Source organism: Saccostrea echinata, unplaced genomic scaffold (genome assembly GCF_033153115.1).
Source record: "Saccostrea echinata isolate AGI-Se365-2 ecotype Australia unplaced genomic scaffold, CSIRO_AGI_Sech_v1 ptg000054l, whole genome shotgun sequence".
Lineage (NCBI taxonomy): Eukaryota > Metazoa > Mollusca > Bivalvia > Ostreida > Ostreidae > Saccostrea > Saccostrea echinata.
The window spans coordinates 13,381,149-13,405,000 of NW_026889803.1; the positions used below are offsets into that span (position 1 = coordinate 13,381,149).

Here is a 23,852-nt window from a genome sequence, read left to right on the forward strand (position 1 = left end):
CCATCTTTCTCCACATGGCTCTCAAAATCTCTCTTCAGCAGACAAGAACGAGACTGGTAAACTCACACACAGTATAAAATACGTAACCGTATTAAAGAAACAAATAAAAACGAAACAATTACATATATTTAATATTTTTGTTTATTTTTAATTTACAATCTATCCAGGGAAAAATAGTTTACGGTTATTAGTCAAGCATTTAGTCTACTTCCGTTTCCAAAATGGCGACCATCGAAGAAAGAATGTAAACATGTGCTGAAGAAAGATGGCAATAACTATCAACGAATATATTCTATACGTCAATTTATTTGAAAAAAAAATTCATATTAAATTCATAAGTAAGTGAAATAAATTATTTTTAGTAAAGTCATTAAGTAAACATGTCAAAAGAAAACGAAAGTGCAAGCTTGAAATTTGCTAGCTACGATATATTATCAATACATGTAGCTCTATACATCTATCTTTGGACTCGGTATGGAGCAATCGGCTATTCTAATTTTCGGCTATTCGGATAAAACTAGGCTGACAACTTGACTATTCGATAAAACGGGAACCACTGTATTAAAATGTATCAATAGGTAGCTCTATTTTTTTCATTTCTATTATTTTTGGAGGAAAAAAAGAGAAAAGGCATTAAAATAAATTAATAACCAAGATTGAAATAACTAAGTAAGAAAAGCCAAACTTGTTGCACAAAATAACCTATCAACATGTAAATTATTCAAAACTGTAAAGTGATCTGATGCATTGATTTGAGACACCAGTTGCAAGCCACTCAATATAATGAGTCAGATCAAAATTAACACATGGATTTTCTGATATAACCTTGAGGGAAGTACATGCATAAAAATCAATTACATTTCATCATAAAAATTCATATTTACAATTTTCAGGATGTCAAAAAATTAAATGTTTATAGTTTTACATGTATTTTAAATATTACTAAGTTTATAATATATCACAGACACTCATTAAAACCAATATACCACATACAAGTATTCACAAATATATTGGAAATTTTTCTACATGAAAGTCTACAGTTCTACAACAAAAACTAATAAATGCTTAAAACAAAACTTCTTTCAATATTAAACAAATTTTCAAAAGAAAAAAAAAAAGAGTGGGGAGAAAAGAAACCACCTCTCTAAACTTTTTCCACAAGTCTAGAATAAAGTTGTAATAAAAATATCGTGAAAAATATATGTTGTGGACATACATACAGGTATATTTACATTTCCCTGAAAAGATGATTCAATAAATGACTTTCCCTGAATTAGTAAATTCCCACTCAATTTGAAACATTAAAAGTACATGTGCTTTTTTTAAAATCAATTTATAAAGATATAAAGGGTTTCAATACCTTTTTTCACACACAAAAATACAGCATCTTGAATTCCATTAAAATGTTTTTATTAATTTAAGTCCCATATCTTTCAAATACTTCCCAAAGAAAATAAAGATTTCCTCACATATATGTAGGTAATATTTAAACTCCAATTACAGTGTAATTTAATCAGACAAGGAATTAAGTATGTGTATCTGCATTATTTTTACTGTTGCTGATTGACAATTAAATTCACAGAGGCTTTCTGACAAAATTTCCTTTGTAATGAAAGGTAATAAGTACATCCTGAATTAAAAGGATGCAAATTTTGCTTGGGAGAACACATACATAAACATTTCGCTAAAAGAAAATAACACATTTGCTGAGTCGTAACCTACATGCCGTTACTTCCTGGTTGCTGAGATCTCGTTATTTACATCCTTGATAAGAGTCTTGTTATGCCACTAAGAACTGTAAATTTCTTCCTTGTTGAGGAAGGCTTGAATGGATTTCTGACACTCTGAAGACTGCCAGCGTTCTAACAGAATGTTACTCTCTGACTCACAAGTCAACTCCAATTTGGTTCTTTGGTGGCTTCTGAGCAACAACTTGGTGGTTTCTAAAGCCTACAAAAATTAAATTTATATACATCTTCTTATCACAAGTTTAATTTTCTGGTAAATGTAGTTTACTGTTTCAATATCAATAAATGTTTTGAAAGAAAAATGTCAATCATTTTAAACTCAAAGCTTTAAATTTTCAGCTTGTTTTTTGAAAATGATCACTTTTATTAAAATTTGTTTGAATTAGGTATAAAGTACATTTACAGAACAATCATGTACATGTTCCAAAAAAGTCCAGGAACCGATCATTCTTCACACTACCCAAAGTAGATTATTTCATACCAACAGTTTATTGTCTTCCTCTCACGTAAGAATGAATTGAACCTCTGTAGCAGGCCTCTAAGTGGCTTCTAAAATTTAGGCGCCAGCTGGCACCTTATCAAAAAAATTTAGTCCCCAATGCAAATATTTAGTCGCCAAGCAATTTTTTTTAGAGTGCCAACTATAAAAGTTAATAGCAATCAATATAGGGACCCATGACGTGACTGAGAAAACACGACATGTCCATTGCTAAAAATAATTTCCTCTTCTTTTAAATTTCTTTTCACCTTTTCAGAAATTAAAATTGGTAAAAATGTTAAAATTTTTGGAATCAGATGATCGCCAAGTCAATTTAAAACAGTCACCAATTTGGCAACTTATAGAAAATTTTTAGGCACCAATCAAAACTTTTTGGCGCCATGGCGACAAAATTAGTCGCCAATTAGAGCCCTGTATAGTTACCTTTGCTGAGTGTAGTGCAATGTTCTGTATCTTTGGAATGACCTCTTGCATCATAGATGTGGGCCAGAATACTTGAGACACCAGACCTAGCTGACAGGCCTCTATAGCTGTCACCTTCCTACCTGCCAGCAGCAGCTCATTTGCCTAAAATAATATCATCCATATAAGTGGCCTGTTCTCACAGAGAGTTAAATTCGAATTAAACGTAAGTTACTGTGAATTAAATTTGATCCGCGTTCACACGGAGAATATAATGCGAATTAGTTTAATTCGAATTAGTTTACTGCGCATTAAATTACTTTGCATTAGCTCCATGTGAACGCTAAGCAAAGCTAATTCGAATTAAATTTTGACGCATGCGTAAGGACAGAATTAAGTCACAGGCCACATGTCGATGATCAAATATAAGTACTTGTGCTATATTTGAGTGGAAAACAAAGGAGAATTATGTTTATCACTAAAATGTGTACAGACACTATGACATTATCTGCTCTGCACAATGTGACATGATTTGAAATGATGTCATAATAGCCTCACTGAATAGCCTTGTTGTAGAAATAAAACAAGAAGTCTGTGAGCCAATGCTCACTAATAATACCCCCACTCGGATGTGAATACACAAGTTCAGTTATGGACAAACACAGTGATAATCAGGAAATTGACATTGGATTAGTAAAAAATGAATCCCAACATATGGCATGCCTAAACAAACATTGTGTTAAGATTTCAAGCACCTGCAATGAGTAGTTGCTGAGAAAACTGCGACCAAAATTTGTTATGTATGGTACAGACAGATGTGGGGAAAAAGAGGAAGTTGACATTGGATTTGTACCAAAATGAATCCCACCATATGGCATGCCTAAACAAGATTTGCTAAAATTTCAAGTATCTGCGTTGAGTAGTTGATAAGAAAATACGACCAAAGTTTGTTATGTATGGTACGGACAGCACACGGATAAACAGGAAGTTGACATCAGATTCATACAAAAATGAATCCCACCATATGGCATGCCTAAACAAAGATTGTGCGAAAATTTCAAGCATCTCCGATGAGTAGTTGCTGAGAAAACTACGACCAAAATTTGTTATGTATGATACAGACAGACACACGAATAAACAGGAAGTTGACATCGGATTTGTACAAAAATGATGAATCCCAACATATGGCATGCCTAAACAAAGAGTGTGTTAAAATTTCAAGCACCTGGGATGCGTAGTTGCTGAGAAAACTGCGACCAAAGTTTGTTATGTATGGTACGGTTAGACACATGGATAAACAGGAAGTTAACATCGGATTAGTACAAAAATGAATCCCACCATATGGCATGCCTAAACAAAGAGTGTGTTAAAATTTCAAGCATCTGCGATGAGTAGTTGCTGAGAAAACTACGACCAAAATGTGTTATGTATGGTACGGACAGACGCACTGATAAACAGGAAGTTGACATCAGATTTGTACAAAAATGAATCCCACCATATGGCATGCCTAAAGAAAGAGTGTGTTAAAATTTCAAGCATCTGCGATGAGTAGTTGCTGAGAAAACTACGACCAAAATGTGTTATGTATGGTACGGACAGACGCACGGATAAACAGGAAGTTGACATCAGATTCCTACAAAAATGAATCCCACCATATGGTATACCTAAACAAAGAGTGTGTTAAAATTTCAAGCATCTGCAATGAGTAGTTGCTAAGAAAACTGCAACCAAAGTTTGTTATGTATGGTACGGACGGACGCACGGATGAACAGGAAGTTGACATCAGATTAGTACAAAAATGAATCCCACAATATGGCATGCCTAAACAAAGAGTGTGTTAAAATTTCAAGCATCTGCAACAAGTAGTTGCTGAGAAAACTGCGACCAAAATTTGTTACGGACAGACAGACAGACGGACAGCTAGACAGACGGACAGACAGACACACAAGGGTAAAACAGTATACCCCCCTCTCCTTCGGAGCGGGGGTATAATTATAATTCGCATTAGTTTACTTTGCACTAGCTGTCGGGTGAACGCAATTTAATTTGCATTAGTTTAATTTGCATCATTTTACTTCGCATTAATTTACTGCGAATTAAACTCTCCGTGTGAACAGAACAGGGCAAAACATTCTCCATTATTCAAGAGAACATGTACTTGAAGCAAAATTCCAAATCTTGCTCATAATTGTTTAAAACTAGTCAAATCCAGTAAGAATTCATCAACGTATATTGTAAATGTGGAAACTTTTAAGGGATAAAGTTTTGTGACTTCCATGTGGGTTATTTTTGCAAAAAGTAGAGATTTTACAAAATGTATTGGTTTTGTTACATACATGCAGTATGGTACCTTTTATCAAAACTTTAATATGGTGATAAATTTTGTGAAACTTAACTCTTCACAAACTTTGTAAAAAAAATTTCCAAGGCAAATCAGTATCTGATTTAGATATCTATAAGACATTCTTGATGAAGAATTTTATTTGATCTTCATTCTGTTTCTTCGTTTACATGTATATCAGGATTGGGAAGTTAAAAATACATAAATACCGTACATGCAAGTAAACTAATAAAAATGTGATTCTTTTATTATTAGAATATACAAGTATATGTTCATTCTTCTAACTTCTGTTGATTTTAAAATTCATGAACATTGATAAGTTTGTAGTCCCAACTTACCATAGCCATGCCAACTGACTGCGGGAGAGTGTAGGAGGCACATCCCTCAGGGGTCTGGGACAGAGTGGAGTATGGCAGATAAAATGTAGCCTTGTCACTGGCATACACAATGTCACACAGAGGAAGCATGGCCATACCTAGGCCTACAGCAGGTCCATTGACCACAGCTATTACAGGCTTAGGGAAAGTGATAAGAGCCTTTGTAAAATCTCTGGAAAAATACAATATTTTGCAACATTAGTTGTAGGTGTGAAAATACTTGTAAAAATACTAGGTTGAAGTCTGGTAAATATATGTACATGTACATGTATTGTTCAATAATCTAAACTACTGTATATGTTCTTATCCTAATTTAGCATCTTTCATGCTGCTTCTAGTTTGCTTAATCACATACACACATATATATGATTTAAACTTGTAAATGTCACTTTTAAATGCAGATGTGCTGCTTCATGATTGTGCTAATTACCGGTAGTTGAAGAGGAAGATTGCCCTAAGTTTGAGTGTGCTACTTTATTTATGTTTACAGTATTACTGCAACCCTAAGTTTCTAGAATTTTCTTTCTCTATTCTTTATCATCGGCATTTATGTTCTAAAGTTTCTGTTTTAATATGTTAAAGATGCACCAACACCTTTAATATCCTGGGCATGAAAATATAAAGCTCATAAAGCTCACTAGATGTGTTAGATGCATAGAAATTTCTATTATTTGGCATCATTGCTCAATGAAATGTTTTGGTCATATTCTCTTAAAATACCTCTTTAATCACACGTTTCCCCCATCCTCTTCTCCCCAGATAAAAAGAACAAACTAACTTCTAAATAAATTATAAGAGCTTCATGCTATTGCTAAGATATTGGACAAACCTGAGAGCATCCACCATTTGCCGAACCACAACTCTCTTTTCCCCAGACAAGAGAAACATCAAATCCACCCCATTGCAAAACACATTCCCTAGTCCACTGAACAAAATCAAACTGCTGTCATCATACTTTGCAGAGTTCAGGGCTTGAAGAGTTTCTTGAATAACCTGCAAATTAGCAACATCAAAAATAATCCTCCAAATAGTCTGAGTTGGCAAAAAAGGTGATACAGTTTGCATATGAGTATTAAGGATCATGGATGCACTAGTGTGCAGTAGTACATGTACACCCGACATGGCACTTTCTAGATGAAGATATACATAAATCTCAAACTATGTAGTTTAAATGTCGAGGCCATATGAAAGATGTGAATGGGTAAACAGATGAATAGAAAAATCAAATTCAATTCACCAATGTATCACAATCAAGCGTAAATGGAGGCATGCTATGGTGACCCCCCCCCCCTCCCAAAAAAAAAAGAAACCACAAAAATCAATGGGATTATTCTTACCTGTGGATTGAGAACATTTTTAATCTTGGTGTGAGTGTTAAGCCAGATCTGAGTGTATCTCTGACATTTCCTCACAACAATATCCTTATACCTGAAATCAATAGATACATATCAGATATTTGACACTCACATGTTAACCTAACCATTATTCATAGAATAAAAACACTTCAATGTCCTTCTTTAGATACTTTATTTCAGAGGAGAAGATTGCACCACTGAGGTGTATTTATAATCCTTTATATTACGTCTATGTATTTCCTGTACCTGTATGCACATTCACTTTGGCGTACACTAATCCGTCTCTCCACTTTCTCCTGGTCATCCTCTGATGTATCATCCGTGTCTTTCTTCTTCCCTCCACCTTTCTTGGCAAGAAGGGAGGGTGGCATGTTGTCTAACAGAGACTTGTAGGAGACAGAGGAGGGGCTAACTGGAGTCACAGAAGGGAGGTACTGGTTCCCCGGCACATCTCCAGATAGGGGTGTGGCAAGATCTGCATCTACCACCAAATTCACTATTCCCACCCCACTTATAGTCACTGGCTTTACTGTGGTGTAGGAGGAAATTTTGGGTGAAACAGGTTGAACTGCCAAAAGACAAAAGAACTCACTGTATATGTCATTTCATGTGTAAGGTATACAATTCCAAGATTTATTGCTCAAAGAGCTTCTCAAAATCAGTCTGTTTCATAATCCAGATAAATGGCAAAGAAATTTCAACCCCACAAACATGACAAAGGAATATATATATATGAATTTTACTCTACTGAATATCGATTAATACATGCATTAAATTATAGTATAAAATTGTTTTGGTACCCTTTGCCATTTCTTTACCCTTTTTGCTGTCAATGAGTCTCATTGTTTTAGATTTGGATGTGGAGCCCAGTGGTTGAACACGGACCTCTAATTTCCTCTTTACATTGTTTACAGTCAATTGTTTTGGCTTGACTTTTACAGCCTGATTGCTACCATCTTGACCAGTTTTCGACTTGGGAGAACCTTTCTTCGTGTCCTTCTTCCTGCTCACAAGAGAAGAATCACTGCTGCTCTTCTTCAATTTCTTGACTTTCATTTTACACAGAGGTTCATCGTCAGTATCTGAGGTGGAACACTCCACAATGTGGTAATCCTCTTCCACTTTACGTTTGGTGGCTTTGCCTTTCTTTGCTTTTTCTCCTTCCGGTTTGTTCTTTGTAGACTTGTCAGTGAATTTCTCGGTCTTCTGAGTTTTTCCTGATTGAGATGTCTTAAATTTCTTTTTTACCTCTGAACTATTGTCTGATTTACTGTCTTCTTTGGAAACTTTTTTCTGAACAAGTTTTTTCACTTCCTCTTTGTCCTTCTTCTTTTTGTCTTTTTTATCACTTTCCTTTTTCACTTTTCCTGTAGGCTTCAGTTTTACTTTCATAGCATATTTTACAGACTTTTTATACTTTTTATCACGTATAACTTTCTCTGAAGCACTTGTTTTTGTTAATTTTTTCAATCCCTTGGGTGAACCCTTATCCATCGATTTCTTTATTGTATCTTTTACATCTTTTTCTTCTTTCTTTTTTGAAGATGACTGACTTTTGTCTGTTTTTAAATCCTTTTCAGCACTTTTGGAATCAACATCATCTGTTTTAAGCTTATTTTCAGTGTCTTTCTTTGGTGAAATATTTCCTTCATTTTTCTGTGGTGACCTTGGACTAGAATCCCTCTTTGGATATTTCTGACCCTCTGGACTAGTTCCACTTGCTGCATTTGAGCTTTCACCCTCCCCAGGACCTTGACCACTTTCATTCTTTGTTGGTATAAATGTTTCCTTTTTCATGTCAATAAAAAGCTTTCCCTTCTCCCTTGCAAGCCTCTTTCGCATCTTTTCATCCTTGACCCCTTTAACACTTTCAACAGAAACTTTATATGGGCTTTTTCTAGGAGATTTTGGAGATTTCTTCATGGATGACACATAGCTTTTTACATTTGAAGATTTGCTCACAGATGAAGATTTGTTTTTAGTTTTGCCATCTTTCTTTGGACTGGGAATTCCTCTAGCAACAGCTTCTAAAGATGAATCCAGTAACTGTGAGGATCTTTCCTTTGCAGCATCAAAGTCCAGAACAAGCTGTAGGCAATCAATCAGGTTATCCACTGGTTCCCACGTGTCCCAGTCTGATCCGAACCCCTTCCATCGAATCAAGTAATAGATTTGTTCATTTATACTGCTTTTGTCCAAAATCTTTTCTACCTAAAATATTTAATCACATTTTGTTATAGAAAGGAATGTCTTATCACAGCAGTCTACACGTAACATAGCAGAGCGTTCAGGTATGATTGCTTTAAACGCCTATAATAGCATGAAAAATATTTCCAAAATTTTATAGTAATACAAGAACTGTGCCTTAACTTTAAGGAAAATTCTAATTTAAGTTTGAATTTTCATTATAATGAGACTGAGAAAAATTTACACCTTATACTTTCTTTCATTTCTGGTTTTACTCTGTACCTGTTCAAAGGATACATTGATTTTTTTTTTCATTTTACTAAATAAAATTTACCCAAAAGTCTGCGTGTATGCCTATGAAGGTTATATGGGGGGGGGGGGGGTACAGGGGATTATGCATGACTACATAGCAAAATTACAACATTCCAAAGTGGAATACAATCCAACAATGACATGTCCTGACAATATGCAGCAGTATAACATGACAAAATTAAAACACATAAAACTGGTCAAAATTTATGACTATACAACAGATAAGCATGTTTTGTTTCTTAACAATTCTGAATATTCATTCAAAAATAAATGAAAAGTTTCTTATAATCCATGATCTGCTGAAATGGAATAATTTTTTTTGCTTTGTAAATCATAAAGATAAAATGCAGTCTAAACTGGGCAGAAATGTGTTTTGTGCTGTAGTAACATGAGTAAACAATGCTTTAACATCAAAATATAATAAGATGACAACCATGAATTGAATTTTTCTGTAAAATTTAGGCACATAAAAAGGGCACTTATTTTCTTGTAAAACTAAATGTAACTAATTATTAGAGAAAATGAATCCTTGATGAATCCTTGACATTCAGTGAAGTCTTTCATGTACCCCCCCCCCCCCCCCCCCCAACACACACACCAAAAAAAGGGAATGCACAATTAAGACTGATATTGTACCAATTTTTTTTATTAAATTGATAACTACATTAATTAAAGAAAAATATAAGAAATCTTAAACTTCTGCGGTAAAAAGAAATATATCATTGTATACAAAACATGCATGATTTTCAAATCCAACACAACTGGTGGAAAAGTGCTGTGCCAAAAGTGACTTTAAAAATTTTAATTTCACATATGCACATATTAAGTAAATATATTTAAAAAGTTTAAACAAGAGCTATTTGATAACACAATCAATATTTTTATTTTCAGACATGCAGTTTTTCATGTTTATTAGCTATGGCCTGGCATTCTGCATACGTACATATACTTGTAATAATTTAAATGCTGAGATTTTCTTTTAGGCTTTTAATGTGCCATTAACACTGTTTTAACTTTTGCAGTTTTAAAAATTAGGACTATATACACAAATAATAATTCTGGGAACTCAAGTTTAAGCAATTCCAAGAAAAAAACAAATGTAGATTGTAATTTATATACATTACAATGAACTTGATATAACTTGCTAAACTTACATCCTAAAAATCAACTTTACTTTCTTTTATACAAAATTTTAGATAGGCATATAGATCTATCAGAGAATGTTGAAAAATAATTCTTTAGTTCTGCAATGTTCGATCAGCTGTTGATTGTTTGAAAATTTTCAAATGACACGTTTTTTTAAACAGCTATTGAAATACACCTTCCGTAACTCTACACTTTACATCGCTGATTTATTTATAAACTACAAAATTTCCATTTTTTTCCCTTGCTTGGGTTTCAAAATGACAGAGCAAATATACTTTTATCGTATAAACTTTCTGTTGTGAATGTAGAATTTATATTAATATGATCACATAAATACTAATTGATTTTAACAGTTTATGGTCAGGAAATAAAATAAAAGCTATTCAAATATTTCACGGAAGACTAGAATGGTCATAAACAGCTCGATATATCTATAATTTACCTCATAGTGCTTATTGTCCGCCATAGCGCGGTCTGCAAAATATTGCCACACGGTGGCGCTGTGAAAATAGTAATGGCTGCCTCCTTGTTGCATCGGCTTCGTGTTGTTGGAGTAAACAAATGGTATAGCTTTTAATACATTCAAAAAAAGTTTTGTAGTTCTAAAGAATATGATTACAAATTATGTAATCTTTGTTAAATAATTATATTTTGTCGATATATGCCGTAGAATTGCAAGTTTGTAATCATATTAACCACAACGTCTGCTTTTGCATTTTGAGTAGGCCTAACACGTTAATGCAATAGCTGGTCAAAGTCCAATTATCATGAGAAAATTGTGGTGACACATTGCTTCAGGGATTCCTGAATGAAAAATTGTTAACAATTTTTACATGTCTCAATGATGTTTGATACTAAAAGGTGAAAACTAAAATATTAAATAATTAGATTTTTAAAGAATTTTTTTGAGTAATTATTCAAAATTAAATATGATATTCAAAAAATTATCAAATGTCTTTCTTTTTCAGGGTCAGTATTATCCAGAACCGCTCAATCCAATTGTCAGTACGAGCTATGGGAGCATACGATGATGATTTCGAGAAAGCAAAGACTCGACTGAATTTTCTGAAGGATGATCCAGGAAATGATGTCAAATTGAGAATATATGCATTGTTTAAACAAGTATTTATTTCCATTCATTAATAATATAGCCAATACAGTTTGGTACATGATCAAATCTACCATGCCTTCGTGGCAATCAGACGGGTTTGATCGCAGGTGGCTAGAGATCTCAGTTTGTGGAGCACCTGACTAGAGATTCAGGGGGCCCCGGTTTGAATCCCAGTCTGTTCCATCACATTTTTCCCCTTTCCCATTACACCTTATTATGGGATTTGATCACATGACGTTCTGTATTATACTAATATTTTATTTTAAAAATGTTTTAATGAAACCTTCTTTCTTAACTATAAAGGAGCAGGGCTAGACAAATAGCATTGCCCGACGCCCGGGACAACCAATTTTGTTTGGCGGGCAAGTTATTTGATAAGTGGTACCTGCCCGCGGACAAGTGCTTCTCCAGTTAACAAAAAATCAAATGTTGTTTGTTTTACCGCTGTTGAAATGTAATGAATCACAGTAGAGCACCTGTTTTTGCTGCTGTTCATCACTACATCGAATACTCGGTCGGAACTCCTCTAGAATTTACCCATTCATGTGTAGTTAAAATATACACACGATGTAAAACATAGCAGCTATCGATTCCATGTCAATAAAAGTGGAAGAGGATTTTTGACCTTTTTAGGTATTGTAAAGTTGAAGAGGATTTTAGACCTTTTTAGGTATTGTAAAGTTCATGCCGTGAATACAAACGTTTTATACTGATATTAAAATTGGAGCTGTTGACTAGCGATCACAGAAAGTCACGATCGGCATACAATGGTGGTTTTCATAATCAATTACTGTATAATATTTTTTTTGTTTTCAATTAAACAATTATACATTATTTTTAAATAAAAAAAATAGGGAATACCTCATTTAAGAATTTTGAAGAAAATAGACTGAAACTTTTACTTAACTAATACCCCGAAAATACGGAAAGAAATCTGGATTTTAAACGTAAAATTTTACTACTAAAATATTGAACTGTGATCATGTATGCATATTATGCAGGACATGAAATAACTTTTTTTCAGTTGAGAAATTGTAAGTTGACAATGTAAACTTTAATTCTAATGCTTGATATTCATATGCCTTGCAATTGGAAATCATCAAATGATTTGACGTCTTCAATTTTTGGGATGTTAAATTAAGTAATTCATAGAAATGTTTAAATTATGTACATGTACATATAGATATGCGCACTGCACAAGCTCAGAAATCTCCCTGGAACAAGACTCACCCCTAAATTTTTCCGTGGAAGAATTAAGTGATTTTGGTATAGTTTGGTCCCCATGTAGTTTATCAATTGAGAAATAATTTAATATTAACGATAATGCTTTAATTTTGTGTTAATTAAGAAAAAGGTGGGACAAGCATATTTTTTGGCAGGACAAGTAATTTTACGATGGTAACCTGTCCGAGGGCAAGTATTGACAAATTCTATTTGTCTACCCCTGAGGAGAAAAGAATTTGCATGTCAGAGTAAGAAATAATAATGCAAATATCGTATACACATGCTCAGTGAATGTGCAATATTTGTTTAGCCTTAAATGTATAATTAATCAATGAGTTAATTGATGTTTAATTGTCATGTGTATTAGGCAACAACTGGAAAATGCAACACAAAGAAACCAGGCATGATGGACTTTGTTGGGAAGGCAAAATGGGATGCTTGGAACAGTTTAGGTGATATTTCACAGGTATCTTATCTATGTATACAGGATAAATTCAACTTTAATTTCCTTAAAATCAATCAGAAATAAAAATAAAATTCTGAAAATGGGATATATTGCTGACTGAGATATAAAGGAATACAATTTTCAAACCCAATTACAATATACTTTATATAAAGCAGAAATTTTAGCTAGGATTCAATTTTGGCATCTTTGGGGAGTATGTTGAGATTGCTAAAATTGACTATTGCAAACAAATCCTTCTGCATTGGAGGTTACCATTAGACTTCTGGGTATCATAAAATTGCTAAAATTACTTTTGGCTAAAATTGTATACCAATTTTTCAAGACGAATTGCTAAAATTGCGGCTCGCTAAAAATTCCACTTATACAGTAATATTTTTTGGTATAGTGATACACTGTTTAATCGTTACACCCCTAATACTAGAGCATATATACACTTGACAAAATTGCTAACACACCTTGCAGAATTCTCATATGTACACAGAACATTTGCCTAATTGGCATGAGTTAATCAATCTAACATGCCAACTTGTCCAATGCAGTCAAATTTGCCGATGTCTCGATGTCGATTAACACAAGACCAAAAATCCATCTTGCTTGCAAACTAATTTTCTGAGGCTGATTATGCACTTAGTTCTGTTTTTGCACTGAAATAAAGTTGGTTGTCAGTGATGTTGCAACAGTGGTGGTATCCCTGTTTCCGTAATGATGAAGAGTGATACATGTATGTCTATTGTATCATGTCTACTGTGTCACCCAGTGCTTTGGCATCCATATCCAATTCACTACACTTCCATTTGCCACAGATTTATGATACAATCTTCCAATAACTGTGTATGTATTGAATGCTGTGGCCACCTATAGAAGACATTTTGGTATTTGTTAATTTAGTCACAGCATTTGTTTTTTAAAAAACCCAAATATATTTAACTTCTTAAATTTTTTTAAAACAAATCTTTCAAAAGAAACCCTCTGTAGAGACCATACTGACTGCTCTACCACACTCTTCCAGTGTTTCTACTAACTTTGAAAACCAAGGGTCATTATGACCCTTTGAAGTAGTTTTTATACTCAAAAAGAATTTTGAGGGTCAGAATATATTTTGGATTTGCTTTTAGTTGTTATACTAGCTATGCTTCCTTACATCATTATTTGATGTTTTTAAAAAATGAAAGTAAAAGAAAATAATTGTCCTTGTTCTTTTATTTGCTCATTTTACCAATTTGCCATTTTGGTTTCTTGGGGTACACATGTCAATCAAGAGGCAACAACTGAAAGTTGTTTGAATGTTTTGGAAAATTGTTCATCAATGATTTGAGTTTCGCTGACTTTTTAATCATCATCATCAGCCTTTTTTACAAAGCCAAACTGAAATGAATATGCCAATGTCAGACGTGATTTCTTTTAAATTCTGACTTCCAGGTTTGTTAAGAATTTGATACATCGTTCAAAAATTTTAATAGGTTGTTGATGTTGATATGTTTTTTCCAATCACTGCCACTTGAAAATTTTAAAAAGCAACGATTTATTGCTGGAAACTTTGAATGCAGGTTCCATCCAGGCAAAACATTGAACTTGATTTTTAAAATTTGTTTTTCACATTTTTTCCTGTGTGATGTTTTAGGAAGTAATAAGTATTTTTTATGCATAAATTATGCAAAGGAGTAATAAGTATTTTTTATTTGTAAATTATGCAGATATATGTAACTATTTATCCATCAAATTCATTATAACAAGTTTTGAAAAGGTACTTTGGTTTTTTTTTTTATAGTGGCGCAGTAGCAGTTTTGTTCTCTTGTATAATCATAGTTTTTCTCAACTCTCTGTGTGTTGCATGTTGTATTTAGATCAGCATAAAAAATAATTTAAAAAAAAAAAACTTTTTCCAATTTCTTTATTGTATATTGTATTTCAAATGTGTTGATCATCAGTCATGGATTGATATAACAAAATTTACACATGTATGTGGTTATAATGGTCATTTGTATAAAACATGTAATAATAATTCAAGTATTATCCACATTGTCTAGCCAGATGTAAGTATCAAAGCTATGTAGAGATAACAGAATGTACACAGGAAACAAAATTTTCAATGTCGGTTTTTATATTTATTAATACGGTAAAACATGCTTATAGTTAAGTGCCAGGGAAGAACTGTTTTGCTTTGTAAAAATTGTTATAAATGTTATTTGTTATATCTGTTAATTGTACAGTACATTTTAAAACCTCAGGTAATGACAATCACTTCGCTGTAAGCATGAATTCGTTCTAAGTGTGTTTGTTATAAGTGTGTATTATGTATACCCGGAATTATGAATGAATTTGATGTTTTTCTTTTTTCTAAGGACACAGCCAAACAAAAGTATATTGAACTTGTTGATGAATTAGCTGGCAAAGAAAAATCAGAAACTCCTGCTGAAAATACGACAGCCACCTCTGGTAAATTTACCACACTAGTAACAACAAATGAAGGAGGTGTATACACTATCAAACTCAACAGACCTAATAAGAAAAATGCAATCAATTTTGAGGTACAGTGTAAATTCATTTGTATGTACATGTATTTACAATTTAAAGACACAGAATAAAGATATTGCTCAGAATTATTATTCGACTTCAATGCAAAAGTAATTCTTACATAGAATTTATGATTGTTTATATACTTTTTAGATGTATGATGAGTGGGTACTTGCTTTAAAAGAGGCAGCCGAGGACAAAAATGTGGTGATCACAGTAGTTACAGGTAAATTTCATTAAAAATAGTTACAGATAAAAATCTTGTTAAATTTATTATATTTTGTTACATTAGTTACAGGTAAATATCTCTACAAAAGTTAAGCAAAATATTACCACAGTAGTTACACATGATTAAACAGTGTGCAGAATAACGGGATGTTACAGGGTTAAACAGTGTGCAGAATAATGGGATGTTACAGGGTTTAACAGTGTGCAGAATAATGGGACGTTACAGGGTTAAACAGTGTGCAGAATAATGGGGATGTTACAGGGTTAAACAGTGTGCAGAATAACGGGATGTTACAGGATTAAACAGTGTGCAGAATAACGGGATGTTACAGGGTTAAACAGTGTGCAGAATAATGGGATGTTACAGGGTTAAACAGTGTACAGAATAATGGGGATGTTACAGGGATAAACAGTGTGCAAAATAACGGATGTTACAGGGATAAACAGTGTGCAGAATAATATGTTACAGGGTTAAACAGTGTGCAGAATAACGGGATGTTACAGGATTAAACAGTGTGTAGAATAACAAGGATGCACACACAGCCATCCTTAAAGTTTGTCCCAAAATTGGTTTTGCCTTTAAACATGTGTAAAGTGTACATTTGTTTAAAAATGATTCATTTTAAACCATTTATAGCTGGGCTCATTGTTAGTAGAGCAATTTTTATGCCCCGCCATGAATATGGCTGGGGCATATAGTGTTTGTCATGTCCGTCTTCCGTCCTTCTGTCCTTCCGTCCTTCCATCTGTCCTTCCGTCACACTTTGCGACTTTGCGTTTAGCTCTGTTCAAAGCTCAGTTTCAAAGAACTATCCAAGATATTTTTATCAAACTTCATATGCTGATAGATATTGATGAGAGCTATGCAACTGCATCAACATTTTTTGACCTTGACCTTTCCTTTGACCTTGACCTCATTTTTCTTAAATTAAGAGGCAGTCCACCGAAAAACCAGGCAATGGGTGGCACATCGCATGTCATGGATTTTAATTATTTTTTGCATGTAGACTTATTAAAGCAAGTGTTTACACATGACAACATTAAAAAAATTTTTAGTGCTCCTCTAGTCCTATTTTTGGTAAATGCTTAATTTTAAGTGCAAAAAGGTCAACATAAGGGTAAAAAAAAATACTACGTTTTTATTTTGTTTTATATGTAACAGATACTCAAAAGCTGGATGTGTCGATGAATATTATTTATAGCATAGACTCTTATCTTTTATTTTATTAATGAATAAGACTCCAATTTATACTTCTTTAGAAAAAATTATATGGTCCAAATTTGAGTTAAGCAAGTAACTTTTTGAATTCAGTATCCAGTTTTCATTACGTTATAAAACCCAATACATTACAAGGACAGATTTTTTTTCTTATGTTATTATGAATACAAAGTACAAACTTTTGAATCACTCAATAAAATCAGTGGGAACAGGTATATTGAAAGAAATAAAAGGAGTCAAATTTACCTTTTTTTTTTTTTTTTTTTTTTTTTTATAATTTTCCCAAATGAAACCGATCCCGACCGGAATTATATAAAGAAAAAAATACTATAATTGTAATGTTAAATCTGGCTCTTTTGTTGTAATATGAGTAAAAACTTACTTGATTTATTTTTTTAACATGTTATATAGGTGGCAGGTGCCTTTTGTTTGATAAATTTGTTAATTTTGCATTATTTTCGATCGGATCGGGATCGGTTTTTACTGTAAATTTAGAAACATTTCCAAAATTTGGCTCTTCATTTTAATTCATCAGAAAAATACGCTTGTCTTTTATTTCTTTTCAGTCAGTTAACTGTTTTTAAATGAGTGCAACCATAGATTCAAATTTATATTATTCAAATTACTAATGTCTTTTACGTACATGAAGATTACATGTAAAACATCTGATTGAATTCTTAATAGATACTCGGTATTTAAAAAAAAGTATTTGTACATGCATTATGCAACAAATGAGAGCAGACAGCTCTCTAGTTTTATTATTTATCTTATTTCCAAGTAAAATTTCTTTTTTATTTCCTCAGGAATTAAAGAGTAAATTCTATCAGTGGCGAAATTAAACTTGCCTAAATACAGGAAATATTTTTATGTGTGCAGTCTCGACTTTATCCAATTTTTTCTTATCTGTCATCTGTAAAGCCTTTTCCTCTTTTACAAAATTTGATTTTATATAAATAAGAAAATAAGTTCTTTCATATATAGTATCATTGTTCAAGAGCCGATAAATCGCAAGCAAAAAGCAGGGGGGGGGGGGGGGGGGTCATGACATCATTATTTTTAAAAATTGGTTCCATAAACGTGAAAACATTTTAGAATTGGCCAACATAGTCACATGTTTAAACTCCATATTAAATGTGAGTGTGTGATTGTTTCAATCGCCAAATTAAAAAAATAAATAAGTAAAATTAAAAAAATGTAATGTTTCACTAAACCATCTTCCGTTTTAGTGCCAAATTATAGTGGGGAGTTCAGCAGTAGTTTAACTCAATAAATATATTTTTATAACTTATTTTTCAGGGTTTTTTTTTTCATTTTTAATCGTACTTCGGATTGTTTATTTTGATTTGACTGCATAGATAAATATATTTAAGTTTTTACAAATATCATGAAGTAAACATCTCAACTTCGTTGAATTAAGTGTTGCGTAAATCTAAAACATTCATCATTGATTCCCAATTTTATAAGAAATGTTCATGATAAACACTTCATTAATTATTTTTACGCATATCCTAGTAAATCAGTTTAAAAAAATTAGTTCCCAGACATGTATAAAATTACTTATCAAAACGTCATCTAGCTGAGACACCGCCCGTGTATAAAATACATTTTGATATTAAAATATTATTTAACATTTAGAATAATGCACTCTGAAGAGTAATTAAACAGAAAAAGAAAAATCATTTTTTTAAAAAATCTTTTTCTTTACACTTTTACGCAAAGAATTTACAAACTTCTCTGGAAACTTGTAACTATTTCATTGTGACGCAATATTAGTCAGGTATATGACGTCACTGATACATCAATGGAAACGTGGATTCAACCTGAATAATAGAGCCAATTTTAATCTAAATATTACGTCTGGAGGCGAAAATGAATTATATTTTGAAAATAAATTATTTAGTTTTTTGTTTAATTATTTTCTTTAGTGTATCGATTCTAAATATTTCACTAGGATTCCGATAAAAAGGTGTTGAGCAGATTTATCGATGCCACGGGAGATAACTCTTGCATCGCAAAATTTCATTAAAACGTCCTTATATTTTGCCAGAAAACTACTATCAAAAGTGTTTTTCCCACCGATTTTATTTTTTAAACAAAAAGTTGAAATATTTCTAGATTTAGTTAAGTGTGAATTATAGTCCTGTTAAAAATGTATTAGAAATTACAGTTCTTTGTTTCTGACCTACATTCAATGGTTTATATAGGGGCATTCAAAAACACAAAACACAAGGATATTTTACTAAATAAGCAATTATCAAACAAATCTTCAATTACATTATTCCTTTTGGGCAACATTGATATTGTTTTTAATAAAATATCAAATATTCCTCACATTCGATGTGCCGCCTATTAATACAATACTGCCTGGTTTTTCGGTGGACTGCCTCTTAAGTGTTTAGCTCAGATTTAAAGATACCATTCAAGATAGTGTAATCAAACTTCATATGCTGATACATACTGATGTAAGTTATTCAACTGCATCAACATTTTTTGACCTTGACCTTTCTTTTGACCTTGACCTCACTTTTCTTGAATTAGTGTTTAGCTCAGTTTTAATGAAACCATTCAAGATATTTTTAACAAACTTCATATGCTGATACGTACTGATGAGAGCTATTCAACTGCATCAATATTTTTTACCTTGACCTTTCCTTTGACCTTGACCTCACTTTTCTAAAATAAGTTTTTAGTGCAGTTTAAAGATACAATTCAAGATAGTGTTATCAAACTTCATATGCTGATACATACTGATGAGAGATATTCAACTACATTAACTTTTTTGACCTTGACCTTTCCTTTGACCTTTGACCTCACTTTTCTTAAATTAGTGTCAAACTTCATATGCTGATACATACTGATGAGAGCTATTAAACTGCATCAATATTTTTTGACCTTGACCTTTCCTTTGACCTTGACATCACTTTTCTTAAATTAGCTCAGTTTTAAAGAAACCATTCATAATATTTTTGTCAAACTTCATATGCTAATACATACTGGTGTAACCTTTTAAACTGCATCAACAATTTTTGACCTTGACCTTTCCTTTGACCTTGACCTCACTTTTCTTAAATTAGTGTCAAACTTCATATGCTGATACATACTGATGTAAGCTTTTCAACTGCATCAATATTTTTTCACCTTGACCTTTCCTTTGACTTTGACCTCACTTTTTTCAATTTGTGTTAAAATGTTGCATTACTAATATACCCTCGGCGGGGCATTCATGTCCTATGGACATATTTCTAGTTATCAATATGTTCAACCAATGCTTACTGAACAGCCAGAAGTGAAATTAAAAAAAATATGGTATGTACTGTCAACTGCTGGTTAGACTTCTGGAGAAGTCAGTAAAACTCGGGTTTATTTGGAACATGGAATAAGGTCCTTAATGTATGAATGTGATAGTTTATTTACAATGTTTTCTTTTCTTATTAACTTGCATGTAGCATTACAACCCATGAAAAAGGTGATACATATCCTGTGCTGATCTTGTCAGAGTTTGTCTGTTGTATATTTTAAGTATAGCCACCTGTGTTGTGAATGTTGTGGTCCATGAGTCTTTTGTTGTTTTGTATCTTTAGCAGAAAAATAGATATTTATATTGGCACTTGCTGTATTAAAGTGATATGTGTATAGGAGGTGATAAACATTTATGTGTGTTTTTTCAGGTACAGGAGATTTCTATTGCAGTGGAAATGATCTTGGAAATTTTATGGATATTCCCCCTGATGGCGTGCAAGCCATGGCAGAAGAGGGTGGAATAATATTAGAGTGAGTACTAAATATCCCTTCTGACGGTGTGCAAGTCTTGAAGAAGAGGGTGGAATAATACTTAAGTAAAAATTTTGAGAGTCATTGGTCTCATTTGTTAAGTTGGTTTATTGATTGCCAGTTTGTATACTAGTTTAGTCACATGTCTCTTTGTGTTCAGGGATCTACATTTTTTATGTAATTTTAGAGAAGGCCTTTCCTGATAAACTCTAGGCCTAATGGTGAATAAACTTGCATGGATGATGCATCTAGGGATGCACACAACCAGACTTGCTTGGGATGCTGTGGGCCCATTTTACAAAAGAACTCATGTACACTTACCATGTAGCTGAACAGTTTAAAGTTTTAAGAGCAGGTCCATTCCCAAGTATCTATAAGCCTTATGGTGACTAAACTTGAATTGATGATGCATCTAGGGATGCACACTACTAGATCTGACCTACATTTTTCAGATGAGTGATCAGGCAATAGTTTTTAAATCAGGTCCATTCACAAGTAATATAGTATATAAGCCCTACCTGGACCAAACTTGCACAAATGATTCATCCAGGGATGAAAGCTTCCAGACTTGCTTTGGATGCTGGATCTGAAATTCATTTTCTGGATGAATGACCAGATTAAAGATGTTGGAAGAGATTAATTTCCAAGTTACTTTAAGTTAGAATAAGCCCTATGCTGACCAAACTTGCCTGAATGATGCATCAAGGAATTTACACTGCCAGACTTGCTTCGGATTAGGGATGAGTATTGCCAAAAAATTTGTATCGCAATATGTTATGATTTTCCCCACAATATATTTTGATTTTCCCCCAAAATATCATGATATAAATATCATGATATTTTACATGCAATGTTTACTTTGATTTCAAAAGAATTTTCACAATTTTTCTAAGAAATATACATGTATTGTGAAATCATAACTTCACTTTTTAAAATTTTTATTAATATATTTATAAAGCATTTGTTTGGATGCTAGGATGCTGTTGTTTTACTGTTTTACAACATTTTTTTTCAATTCCAGTAGTTGTACATGTAATTCAAAAGTTGAACAAAAAACTTATTTATTTCTGGAATTTATAATCACACACTAAATACCAATATCTTAGTCTCCGTATCACATCGCGCAAATAAAAAATCATGATATACCGGTATACCGATACAACCTCGAATTCGTACTTCGGATGCTGATTCTTAATTACATTTTCCGGTAAATTGAACAGTTTGTGGAGCAAGTCCATTCCCAAGTTACTAAAAATCCTACCCAGACCAAACTACCATAAATGTTGCGTCTAGTAGCACACTACCAGAACATTCTTTGGTGTGAGATTTATTTTTTTTTTTTTTGCCTCATAGATAACATTCATTGAGGCATGCTTTGTAATCTTTGATTACCTATGTTTCAAATTGTGAATACTGCAAACCAAGTGGTTTCTTATCCCTCTTTCAATGCATGCTATTAAATTTCAGGAGGTTTGTTTCTGCTTTCATTGATTTTCCTAAACCTCTGATTGGTGTCATAAATGGACCAGCTTTGGGGGTGTCAGTTACTGTGCTGGGTCTCTTTGATGCAGTGTATGCCACAGACAAGGTATTCAATTTAAAACTTTTCTACTTTTGAGCACATTCTAGTGGATTGACTATAAAATGGGATTCATCTTTTGAGGATTTAAAGAATTTGTGCTTTAGATGATTTCTTAAGAGTATTTCATACTGAACATAAAAAATAAGCACATTACAACTATCCTAACTGTTCTTTAATAATCACAATGCTTTATTGTGGATTTCATTAGGCTACATTTCACACCCCATTCTCAAATCTTGGCCAGTCACCAGAAGGTTGCAGTTCTTACACATTTCCCAGAATGATGGGTGCAGCAAAAGTAAGTTTAATGCACACAGAATTTTGTAGCCAATTAATACAAAATAAGATAATTGTGTATGCTTTTATATACAATATAATGAGTTATTTTAGCACCTTGCAAAGTTAGTAATTTTATCCCAAATTTGGTCAATTATTATTAGGAAATTTTTGGCCATTTTAGGGATAACTCTATTTATTCTCTTATATAACATTTGTGATGGAATTATTAGCAACGTTTATTTTTAGCAATACAAATACCATGGCTTTAAATGCCAAAATAGATGATTGCTAGATATTCCTATTATACAGGGCATTTTCTGTAAAGATAATGTCAGAATAGTCTAAAATTGTACTTGAATTTTAATTCTAGAGGTAAAATTTGATATGCGCTTATCCTACAGTACATTATTTTATTGATTCTAGGCCAGTGAACTACTGTTGTTTAACAAGAAAATCACAGCTCAGGAGGCATTTGACAGAAACCTTGTGACTGAAGTCTTCCCGGATCACGACTTTCAGAGGTCCGTCCAAACTCGTATTCAGCAGTATGCAAAACTTCCCAAAATGGTATGTTGCTTCAGTGATAAATATTAATGAAATTACAACCCCTCCCCCCATAAAAATGATTGAATGAAATGGAATCATTGTACTTTATCACAAGATGATTCTCAGGAATTAATGAGTTGTCACTATATCCTCACTTTTATGACTTTTAAAAAGTTCTGGTACATGTTAACTCTGCAAAAATGTTGAGCATCATTATAAATTTAGGCTATTTTGCAGCACTGTGTATAAACTTTTTTGTTTTTGTTTTCTCAGAGCTTACAGAAGTCCAAGTTCTTGTCCAGAGAAGCAGAGCGGGAAATACTGCATCAGGTGAACAAAAGAGAATGTGAGGTCTTGGTAGAGCGCTGGCAGTCCGAAGAGTGCTTTAAAGCCATTATGAACTTTTTCTCCAAATCCAGCTCAAAATTGTAGACTCTCTTCTCCTAAAATGCCTTTGGTGATAATGTCTGTGTGAAAATAGTCTAGATTTCTGTGATAATCTTGTGGCAGAGATTAAATACTCTATCAAAGTGGTAGACATATCA

The 23,852-nt window shown here is 32.9% G+C and overlaps 3 protein-coding genes across 5 annotated transcripts in view; 2 read left to right on the forward strand and 1 right to left on the reverse strand.

Annotated features, from left to right (window-relative positions):
- The window catches only part of LOC133206389 (E3 ubiquitin-protein ligase TRAF7-like), a 324,928-nt gene that overhangs the window by 19,446 nt on the left and 281,630 nt on the right, over positions 1–23,852 (forward strand). The gene's annotated exons all lie outside the window — the stretch shown is intronic.
- Positions 1,072–10,864, reverse strand: LOC133206387 (chromodomain Y-like protein 2). 2 transcript variants are annotated; one of them, XM_061342336.1, is made up of 8 exons: positions 10,810–10,864; positions 7,523–8,933; positions 6,969–7,290; positions 6,705–6,795; positions 6,197–6,360; positions 5,329–5,539; positions 2,671–2,814; positions 1,072–1,950 (listed from the first exon to the last, which is right to left on the reverse strand). In XM_061342336.1, exons 1-8 carry the CDS (start codon positions 10,831–10,833, stop codon positions 1,789–1,791), a joined length of 2,529 nt encoding a protein of 842 aa, XP_061198320.1. In that variant the 5' UTR covers positions 10,834–10,864; the 3' UTR covers positions 1,072–1,788. The 2 variants fall into 2 exon arrangements, with proteins under 2 accessions (XP_061198320.1, XP_061198319.1); XM_061342335.1 differs by having other exon boundaries at positions 7,541–8,933; positions 10,810–10,855.
- Positions 10,860–23,852, forward strand: part of LOC133206390 (enoyl-CoA delta isomerase 2-like) — a 13,326-nt gene continuing 333 nt past the window's right edge. The window contains exons 1-10 of one of the 2 annotated variants that reach the window (XM_061342339.1): positions 10,860–10,931; positions 11,336–11,489; positions 13,070–13,168; positions 15,511–15,696; positions 15,836–15,908; positions 20,798–20,900; positions 22,368–22,488; positions 22,691–22,780; positions 23,185–23,328; positions 23,581–23,852. The exon at positions 23,581–23,852 is cut by the window's right edge and continues 333 nt beyond it. In XM_061342339.1, coding sequence (XP_061198323.1) covers positions 10,882–10,931; positions 11,336–11,489; positions 13,070–13,168; positions 15,511–15,696; positions 15,836–15,908; positions 20,798–20,900; positions 22,368–22,488; positions 22,691–22,780; positions 23,185–23,328; positions 23,581–23,739 — 1,179 coding nt within the window. In that variant the 5' untranslated portion in view covers positions 10,860–10,881 and the 3' untranslated portion in view covers positions 23,740–23,852. Of the gene's footprint in view, positions 10,932–11,180; positions 11,229–11,335; positions 11,490–13,069; positions 13,169–15,510; positions 15,697–15,835; positions 15,909–20,797; positions 20,901–22,367; positions 22,489–22,690; positions 22,781–23,184; positions 23,329–23,580 lie in introns of those variants that run through there. The other variant, XM_061342340.1, reaches the window with a different exon arrangement.

Bases quoted from the DNA above. Each gene is read 5' to 3' on its own strand.
- LOC133206387 (XM_061342336.1), bottom strand. From the start codon at position 10,833: ATGGCGGACAATAAGCACTATGAG. The intron at 6,361-6,704 runs GTAAGAATAATC...GCTAATTTGCAG, and splicing joins AAAATGTTCTCAATCCACAG to GTTATTCAAGAAACTCTTCA. The intron at 1,951-2,670 runs GTAACTATACAG...TAATTTTTGTAG, and splicing joins TTGCACTACACTCAGCAAAG to GCTTTAGAAACCACCAAGTT.